This window comes from Olea europaea, chromosome 9 (assembly GCF_002742605.1).
Source record: "Olea europaea var. sylvestris chromosome 9, O_europaea_v1, whole genome shotgun sequence".
NCBI lineage: Eukaryota > Viridiplantae > Streptophyta > Magnoliopsida > Lamiales > Oleaceae > Olea > Olea europaea.
Window position 1 is genome coordinate 497487 of NC_036245.1, and position 11033 is coordinate 508519.

Here is an 11033-nt window from a genome sequence, read left to right on the forward strand (position 1 = left end):
TTAGATCTCTTTGTCTAGATATGTTTAACACCATGGGATGTCTGTCCCAGTGTTCTAGGAACTAATGGGGTAGAATTGCCCAAACTCATTTCTTCTAACACGACCTTATTCTTGGACTGATAATCATTAATATACTTAACCTTTAGAAAGGTTGCATTTGTGCTAATATACACCTTACCATCGAAAGGACTTAAAACACCACTATACTCCAACAAACTTAAAACAGAGTATCCTTGATAGATGGTTGCATCCAAATTCTCGGCCATGTTTGATGTATGCAATCATAGTCACACTATGAAACTTCACAGGCATTCTGGATTTCATGCAGATGTTCTATAAGGTACAAATGGCTTCAAAAGATCCTTCCTACTTCAATGACTAAGCATGCCTTGAAGGGTATATAGTGTGTCATAGGAGGTATTCCAACTTTCAAACATTTTGTTGTAACACGTTTGAAATCGAAGTCAAAATGAAACAACTAGCCATCCTACTCAACATATCCAGCCTTTTAGACCTGTCACATGGTCTCAGTAGGTCCATCACGACATTCGTTACGCACAAAATTAAGTTTTTCCACATTGAGTACAAAGTACAAACATTGAATTACATTTTCAATCCACATAAATTTTCCTAATTAGTTGGTTTTGTTTGAAAATAATGAAAAAATTGGCCAAGTGATATTTTGCATAAAAATAATCATATATCGTATATAAAATTGAACAACAAATAGCAATTTAGCAAATGATGTTTGAATGCACATGTAGATCCGTCAACGATTAGTACTTGATCCTTGTAATCCAATAGGCCTCGCTATAGGAAAGGTCGTTGTGTTCACTGATCAAATTGGGACAATCCCACTAGACAAACCATAATTGACAACAAATAGCTATATAAATCTAGTATCATTTTACTTGGTCACCAATATCTTAAATGAGAGCATCTATAGGGTGTTTGTAGATGATCTCGATTTGAATGTATAACCTTTGTCTTGATCTCTAGATGTTTGAAAATAATTTTGCCATCTATAGGATGATCACAAATTATATTCTAATCTAGACGATCTTACCATGAAATAATTCAATCAAGCAACTTAAACTATGCGGCCCTCCTATAAGGAGTTAGTTGTATTATTAGCATGAGACAAACACCTTACTTTGCTTATGAATTGACTAAAGGAGATCATGTAACACCCCGTTCCCACTCAATATTTAAATAATGTAATTTAATTATAAATAATTACCAATTGTTCAAATTATTCAAATTAATACACAATACAGTTATTATGAATTTCCTTCTAGAAATATTTAATATGAATTAAATTAATCAAGAAAATTTTAAATGATAATCAATTGTTCACATTAATCAAATTAATATAGAGTTTAAATATTACGAATTTTCTTTTTAGAAAAATCCAATCTTATTTAAATTAAACAAGGAAAATTTTAAATAATTATCAACTCTTCACATTAATCAAATTAAAATATAATTTAATTATTGTGATTTTCCTTCTAGAGTAATCCAATATAAATTAATTTAACAAGGAAAATCGGTGTTCATTGACATGCATCATATTTATAGTATCATGAGCGAAACCACAAATCAATTTACATGTCATAATATCTAGAGCGATAATATTTCAAACAATAATTTAAAGCATTCATAAAGTCATAAAATTAACAATTATTTGTGGCCCCAAAAAGATTCAAGAATTAAATTAAAAGCTAATGGGACCCAAGCCCAAATTTAATTTAAATTTCCGGTCCAAAAAATCTTCAAGCATCCAATAGTAGCAACTCAAATAGATATAGAACTCCGCCACTGTACCTGAAAAATTAATTAATTTCGAATTCGACTTATCTAGATCCGACCCAATTCATAAAAGCAAATTTGGACCAAAAGTCAACCCGAACACATGAGACACGCTTAATCGAGCGTAGCCGACTGCCCAGCCCTTTGGGGTTGCCAAGCTGCAGCTGCTTGCTGCGTCCGACAGCACTTGCTGAAATCATTTTTCTTTTCTTTTCTTTTGCAAAATTTTGAATTCTTCTTCATTGTCTTAGTCTTCATGTCTTAGTCTTCAATTTTTAATCAATTTACAAGTTTCAAAAATTACATAATTCCCATGCCCCATTGGCTCTCAATTTTAAATCTAACTGAAACGAAAATTAAATCAAGATGATGGAATTGTAATTCACCTATCTTGTTACAGACTCGAAATAACGACTTAAAAAATCAAGAACTGGACACAAATAATTGGATCACAATTTAAAATGAAACAATCGTTCAATCAACATATAATGAATTATTACTATACATCATTTTACTAGAACATGCAATTAAGATTCAAAAATAATAAGCGCATAAACGATATAGATTGCTTTGATACCAGTTATTGGAATGCGAAAGCAGAATTGCCCAAAAATTTTAAAAAATCTTTAATTCGATATAAAAAAATTGTCTAAATATTCATGTGTATGTTATATTAGGAATAAATGATTCAAATTTTTACCTAAATTAAACGATCAACTCTTGAATAAATTCTAAACCACAAATTTTCAACTTTTTGGATCACAAGCTTTCAACTTTTTAATTGCAAGAATTTAATATTTCAAACCTTCAATTCTTTTATGGTATTCTCTAAAGTGAATACTATATCGGTGGGTGGTCTCCTTTTAATAAACTCAAGAAACTAATTCTTGCCCCCGGGACATAGTCCAGTGGTGCAAATGATAGGAGTGAGGTTATCTCATACCTTGCTGGCAGCCACAGTGTGAGAGTTCGATTCCTGATACATGAAATTGGACTCTTTGTAGGCGCAGTGTACATGCAACTTTTGTTCCTTAGCTTGTTGAGGCACATCCCGCGATTTACCTCTCTCACAAAACTCTAGGGATGGGGCGGTGTGGGCCCTTAAAGTTGGGATTCAACCTTTTTTTAAGAAACTAATTCTTGAACTGAACAAATAAATAAAGCAAAAAAATAATTATTCTCTCACTCTTCCTCTAAATTTGAACACTATGAAATTATGTATTATAATTATAGTTTTCTGTAGGATGTCTAGGTTCCATTAAATATCTATGTATAGAAATATAATAGTTTCAATCCTTGTATAATAATAATTCAAAATCTTAACCGGACAATTAATAAGAGAACAACCAAACAAAGAAGTAAATTTCGATTTTCGAGACTCGAATTCAACGTTGAAGGATATATCAACAGTCGCAAATTTCGAAGTTGAAACAAAATTTCCCCATCAACAAATTACATCATTTTCTTTTAGCATTACAAAAAGATAATAAAAATAACTGTATAACTTTACATGGCAGAATTACCACAAAATTTAGAACACTAGAATTGCTTCCTAAAACTGAACCCTACTCCTTAATTAACTTACTGAACAATAATTTTTTTGGGGACGCCAGCGTAACTTCGTCAAAATCAAACGATTCATCATATTTGAAACCACGTTGAGTAACCATAGAAGTTTGCAATTTGGGATGCAAATTAATGGATTTTAGAGACGACGTCATGACTTTGTCAAATTCATTTAGTTCGGCATATTCAAGTTCCCAACTCTTGAAATCTCTCTTCTGATTTGAAGTCGTGGTATAAAGTGTATCCTCTTTCGTTTCGCGTACAGAAATTTTCCAGCTAGAATCCTTAAATGCGCGATCTTTGCGACCATGGATGATTTTTCGTCGTTCCTTCTTGCGAGGGCTTTTCACAAACTGACTTGAACTCATTGTCTGAATTTGATTTCCTGCAATGGCTAAACTCGTGATAATCTAATGTGGGTAAATTGCTGAATAACAATTGAGAAGAAACATATAGTATATTTATAGCCGTTGCTCTTTGATCGTTTCCTGGTAAGAAAAGGATTTAAACTGACCTTTCTTTGAAGGGACACTTCCTTCATAGTTGTACTCTTACTAGGAAGTTGATAAAAAGATTTTATTTTATTCTTTTTTAAAATTTGAGAAAGCATTGGATAAACTCTATCTCGACTTGGCACCCTGTCCGTACGGCTAAGTTTCTTTTATTTTTCTTTTCTCTTTTCTATTTCGTATGCAGATAAAAAATATTTCAAGTATAACACTGCAAATTTATTTCTTATATTCAATTTAGCTCACTATTATACACTGAAAGTTTGAATTCTAGGAAATTTTCTTTTACCAACCTTTATTAATTAATTAATCATGTTTAATTATCCTTATTGATTAATCAATCACAGTATCAAAATATCATATTAAGAGTAGATTTAAATATGACTGAGGAATATAAAGTTGGTAAACCATCAAAAGGAAACATCGACGACTCCCCGTACCACTAGCAAACAATTCAATATATAGAAAAAGGACACAACTATCTCAAAAAAAAAATTTGGAATTACAAATCAAAATCAAAATAAGCAAAAATCAACAATAACTAATAAATTCCTCGTATATGGCTTTCTTGATTTGTTGACGTTGGAAAATACGGATCATAAGTTGTTCATCTGGAGTAACTCGACCCATAAGTTATTAAAGTACATTAGAGGAAGTGGTTTGAATTGAATTCAAACTTATAACTTCACTCAACTCCCACCCACTTCCATAATCTTGAAATAACATTTGGAAAGTGTGTTTGATTGACTTTATTTTCTAAGAAAACTGTCATTTTCCCGTCCAAATTTTTTACTTTTGGATGTTTTATTGACAATTTTTATATGAAAAATATTTTTCAACTTTTGATTTCGTGACTATATTTTCTTTAAAAACAACGAAAACATTTCCTTTAGTGAGTGATGATTTTTATTTTCTAAGTAATTTGCTCTCTCTTTTTCTCTCTCATTTATTCCCGCCCTCATTTACTCACCAATAAAATATGAAAAATTATAATATTTTCTAAATTGAAAACTAAATCATTCAAACACATTTAACTAATAATTTATATACAAATAAATTCTAGGCAGAATTTATTTTATTTTCATGCAAATTCTATGCTCATAATAAAGAACACCCTTAGAATTGCATGATAAGAGAAAATATGGCAAGAATAAGAATTGCATGATAAGAGAAAAAAATGGAAGGAATAAAGTGAAATTCGTATGAAAAATCCCTCAAAAATAGAAAAGTGTCTAGAACTATATATATGGCATGAAAACTCACAAAATTAGGAATTTAAATCGTGGATAATAATTCCCTTTGATTGTGATCTAGATTGGAACCACTGGAGAATCAGAAAATGCAGATTCTGGAGTTTTGAAATACAAGGTGATTCAATCACACAAAGATCTTGAAATTCATTATATCAAGTAAGAATTCTTATCCCGAAATTTATGTTCTAGCATGTTTCGAAATTCTAACAGTTGAGGAGAGGAACCTAGCCAACGACCTTGTTCTACTGTCGCTACTACTATTGCGTTCGGACTTTTCAACAAATCAGAATGGGAATTTCGTTCTTATTCTATAGTGCCGAAATTCCATATCTATTTGTGGATTCGATTTGCTCTTCAAAATGATGACTTGCAATCCCAAATTGACGAAATAAAGATTGCTAAGAATACCTATTGTAAAAAAACTCAGAAGCAGTCCTTCATTTTCTCCAGAAGAAAAGTATTCATCTATATTTTATTTCAAGGTGTTAATCCTTGATAACCATTTGAATTGATAAGGAAGCAAATGGAAACTTAGTCTAGTGCAGGAATTAACCGAACTACGATTTCACTTGTAAGCTTGAACATATGGACTCTCTGCATCACGAGTTCACTAGTAAGAAAATTGTTCAGCTCCCTATTCAATATAGGGTCTATTTTCTTTCTTCTTACACGAGAATTTTCTTTAACTTATTTCATAATTGAATCGTAGAATCTCAAGGAAAAATATGAGTGCTTACCATAAGCTCAATTATAAGAAAGATAAATAAAAGAATCTTGATTTTTCAAATAATATATCACCAAACCTTTACTCTGAGGATATAAAGAGAGTCTTCACCTTCTCTTCATGTACGAGTAGATTTGATTATAATACAATAATAACAATAATCTTTATTCCATAATTCAGTTAATAGTGTAGGTATATGAACCAGATGGGTTCGAACATTATGATAAGTTTGTGAATCATAACCAGTGTACGAACCAACGAGTCAGTATGAAATTACTGAAATGAGGTCATAACCAGTGCACGAACCAGATGGGTTCGAACATTATGATAAGTTAAGCCATTGACTTAACTGGTACTGCACACGAAATTTTTCTAGACTTCTTTAAGTTACTCACTTTAAAAAAATTGAATTTGTATAATTAATAAGACCAAAAATTAATTAAAAAAATGTTAAAAACAAAAAGGAACACATATTTTAGGCATATGACAATTTTAAATTACAGAAAATTAATTAATAGAGAAAGTCTCTCGTAAAAATTTTGTAAAAGAAGATTAGTTTTTTTGAAGGAAGTATTGACCACCAAGATTTAGTCAGGCTCAGTTTATTCTTCCAATTGCACCACAACCAATTCAATCGACCCAAGACAATGCCAAGTCATTTCCTACTTACGGTTATCAAGATATTATCCACAAAGAGACCACAAAGGTATGTAATAACTCAATCACAATTACGACGAAGGCAGAGGTGAAGAGGGGAGGTGGCGGGCAGAGAGGCAGAAGGCCGAAATCTCACAAAGAAAGAAAAAGAGGCGCACCCGATCTTCTTGGCAAGGGGTAGGAGACCTAATGTATTCAACTAATGAGCCCAAGTAACGTAAGTTACAATAGGGTAACTAATGGGTCAAGTAAAGGCCCAAACAATAGACAAATGGGCTACCAAGTGAACACCTCTTATTTTGGCCATCTAAGAAAGTAGCTTGGGCCATAAGCAACACTAAAATATTTAGGTTGCTTCGAATAGCCCAATTAATCTTTGGGTTGAGTCGTCTCGATTGTTGTGCTATATTTTCCATTCAGTCATTGGCCAAAGCCGATTGGGAATTAAATCGAATTACATCACAGCTCGGGAAGATTGTTTGACAACAATTTGCCTAACAGTTTTCATTTTTCCTTACTGTTTTGGTTCTTTAATTTGGTTAGAAATTTCAATTTTCTTAGAAGTTGTTTGTTTTCTCTAATTTCTTTTAGAACTAATGAGATGTTTGGCAATCCGATGAGCGTATAAATATAAAATCAGTAAATTTTTTGTCACATATTTCTCATTTTACTTCCAATTTAACCTACCAAACGCGCCCTAAAAATATTTTGAAGTAGCCATAAGCCATGTGAAGTCACATAGTATTTCAAAATAAAGTCGATTTATTTATATTAATCTTTTTTATTTCATAGGTATCTTTTGGGGGAGGCATGCAGAATGCTAAGGATAGAATCCTACATCCGTCCCTTAATATAAGAACAAACAATTATGATCGGGCAAGGAATTTCAACGTAAACAACATATATAAATTATTCTCATCTTCTTACGCGTAGAAATTGCTTTTATTTATTTAATCCTTCGTTAGTTACAAAAATAGGAGCATAGTTTTTGCCACCTTTTATTTTATGTAATCTGCCGTTTTACCCCAAATCGAAATTGGCTATAAATAGTTTAGTTATTTTCAGTTACCCATGAATTTATAAGCTTTCTCTACGAGAGTTTTAGTTACGGAACTTAAGAATTTTTGGCCAACTTTGGAGGTAGGATTTCTGTAAATTTTACTTTGTTCTCATTAGCCATTGACATTATAATAATGTCAGTATTATGTAACTTAATTAGCTACTCTTGCAGAGAGTAATTCGCAAGTTTCGAATGGCATCCATTGGGAGAATAGTCGGTAAAATTTTTCTTGAAGATAGATAGTCTTCAATTATCTATTTATGAAAATTTTGCATGTATCATGTTCTACACTTGAACGAACATGTTGAAGAACAAATTTAATAAATAAATATTTTCTACTTCTAAAACTTTTACGTGAAGTGGCCCGAGGATTTGAATATAATGTAGCTTTTCATTCTTGATGTCTTAATTTCGTAACTTTTTGTCGATTTTATATAATGTATTCTAACGTGAGTTAATTTGATAGTTCTACTATGGGCTGACATACTCGCAATGTATACAATGTATATGATGATGGCATATTTAACCAATGTATGGAAGCTGAGTTTCACACATGCGGCAGCCATTCTCAACGTGTTTTGGGGACTGGTTGGTACATTGCCTTTATTGCTGCAATTCCTAGTTGACACTGTGATGGGCAACTATTGGATGCTTTTAATCTCCAGCATTTCCTACAGTACAGTAAGTATGATCATCTCGTCTCAATACTTAAGCTAGCCTTCAACACGGCCCCTTTGTGAGATTCATCTTTCCATCTAAGTCTTTACACAATTACAATTTTCAATTATTCTACTGGTACAGATGATTTTGCACGGATAGGTAGACTCTCAACCTATCTGTACAAAAATTCTCTACATGTAGTAGAATCTGTTGATAATAATGTAGGGAAATCTGAATACGTTAATGAACTCCAAGGCACGAAATGAAACGTTATCTTTTAAGAGATGTTTCTCCCCTATTCAACAAAGTCACAATGGGGTATAATAGAAAATCTCTCTCAAGATACAATGGAGGTGTTTAATTCAAATTGTGACTATTTGATCAAATTAAGAAAACACTCGAATATAACTGATTGATGCCAAGAGAAAGAAGGAAAAATAAATTGTTTGATGTGTTTGCAAATGAGAATTCGCCCAAAATTTATAGACACTGAGGCAACTGTTTGAATAGGTGTATCCCTTCAAAGTGACTGTTAAAAATGAACAGATGCACCTATTCAAAAACCTTTAAAATAAAATTCTCTTTCGGGGGTGTTGCCCCCGAACCCCCATAGGGGGCGCTGCCCCCTCGACCTCCGCGACCTGACCGGGCAGGTCGAACCCCGTTGTGCAGCGGCAAACATTAATCCGGACGGCAAATCATTCGCAAAACAAAAATTTTAACACATGCAAAATGATGAAAAAAATCTAACAGAATTCGACAGTTATTATACACGGGCATTTTGCATTTTTCTAAATGTTTAAGCTGTTAGAGAGGGATTTCGCAATAAGCTCTAAATTAAGAATTTCAGTCGGATTTTCTTGAATGCAGGGATTCGGTTTTCTTACGATGTCAACTCCACAAGTCCTAGGATCGGCTACCGGGACTTGCGGTTATGACGAGCCAGAATGCATTGGCAATGGACAAAAAGTACTCTTTTATACCTCATTGGCTTTTATAGTTGTTGGGATGTGCGGGCATCTGATCTGTTGGACTCCATTCATGGCTGAACAAGTGAATAAAGAAGAAGATATTACAGAGGAGAAACAATCTTGCAATTCTTTCAGCTATTTAACAGTTAAAATCGTCACCATTTTTGCAGTCCTAGCACCGTCTTCTGTCAAATTGTGGATGGTTCGGTTTGGGATACCAGTAGTGTTTGGTCTGGTTGCAACAGTCACGTTTCTCACAGGTTCATGTTCCTACAAATATGTTCGACCACAGGGAAGTCCATTGACGTCGTTTGTTAGAGTTTTTGTTGCCTCAACATCCAAGTTCGGTTATTCAGCTCCAAAAGATGCCAATGAATTGTATGAAAATCGAAATTCTGAAATCAAATTAGTTCCCCATACAAGGAGCCTGAGGTCTCTCTCTTAAATTACTTCACCATATTTTGAGTTTTATCCAATTGAGACATATCTAATTCTCTCGTATCCTTATTCTTGTAATGCAGGTGCTTGGACAAGGCTGCAATTATAGTATCATCAACAACTATAGAGGAACTGTTGGATAATTTAATACTTTAAAATATCGGATCTTTCATGTTAAATCATCAAGAAATATAATAATTAAAGCGGAAGCATACCTGAATCTGACATGGTTAATGCAATATGGATTTCGCGGTATGATCTTCCAAATCTACACGCAGTCTCCTTTTCCTCTCTGTGATGTGATGCAGTAGAGAATGAATAATTCGTTTCGTTGCGTGTGATCTGGGGACCATAACCTATTTATATGAGGATGCCTTTTGACCTAATTCGGCCCATCATAAAATTAGGACTTGGGCCCGGTCTCTACACATATGTAAACCCATATTTTAATTGGATACATTAAAGCCCAAAACCGAAACCTTATTAGATCACTTTAATCGGGCTCAACCGAATTCGATAGCCTATAATTTAACACACAATTATTCACACATACAAGCCCATCTTTAATTAAAAGTCCTTACAATCTCCCACTTGGGCTATATGTAAACTTTGCACAGTGACAGAAGTCGAGGAGACAAAAACTATAATTCGTATGATTCCAGTGTGGTCGACTTTCATCTTTTGCGGTATTGTGTCATCCATTGGATTCACTTACTTTATAGAGCAAATAAATCATCTGAGCCCTACAGTCAAAGGCGTAGAGGTCCCATCCACACTTCTTCTATGGTTCTATCACGAAGTGAAATCCATGTGCAATAAATTCTACGTGAAATTCGCTAACTCCTTAGATGAATCAGGATCAAGAAAGTTCGCTCCAGCAATTGGGGTCTTGTTATCTATGATATTCGCGATACTGTGTTGCATTAGTGCTGCAATAGTGGAGAACCAAAGGCTCGATGTTGTTCAAGAGCATGGTTCACTAGATAGTCCCGGTCCAGTCCCCATGACTGTGTTTTGGCTACTCCCTCAGCAAAAAATGCAAACTCCCACTGAAACTAGATATTCTCAAGAGACATTACACCCATATGAGCAGTGTGCTCATGAAAGACCTTGGGTATCAATCCCTTAGTAAGCGGATCCGCAATCATGGAGTTTGTCCCAATATGCTCTATTGACACCTGTTCACTCTGAACTCTTTCTTTAACAGCAAGGAACTTGATCTCTATGTGTTTTGACTTTGTCGAGCTCCCGTTGTTATTTGAATACAGCACTGCTAATTTATTGTCACAAAATATCTTAAATGGTCTTTCTATATTGTCCACAATACGCAGCCCAGTGACAAAATTATGCAGCCATATTCCATGATTTGATGCCTCATAACACGCT

At 33.6% G+C, this 11033-nt stretch overlaps 1 protein-coding gene across 1 annotated transcript in view; it reads left to right on the forward strand.

Moving 5' to 3' along the window:
• The window catches only part of LOC111400089 (protein NRT1/ PTR FAMILY 5.5-like), a 36654-nt gene that overhangs the window by 19963 nt on the left and 5658 nt on the right, over window positions 1–11033 (forward strand). The window contains exons 2-4 of the mRNA XM_023027537.1: window positions 5199–5252; window positions 9109–9641; window positions 9731–9781. Of these exons, the coding sequence (XP_022883305.1) occupies window positions 5199–5252; window positions 9109–9641; window positions 9731–9781 (638 nt within the window). The remainder of the gene's footprint in view (window positions 1–5198; window positions 5253–9108; window positions 9642–9730; window positions 9782–11033) is intronic.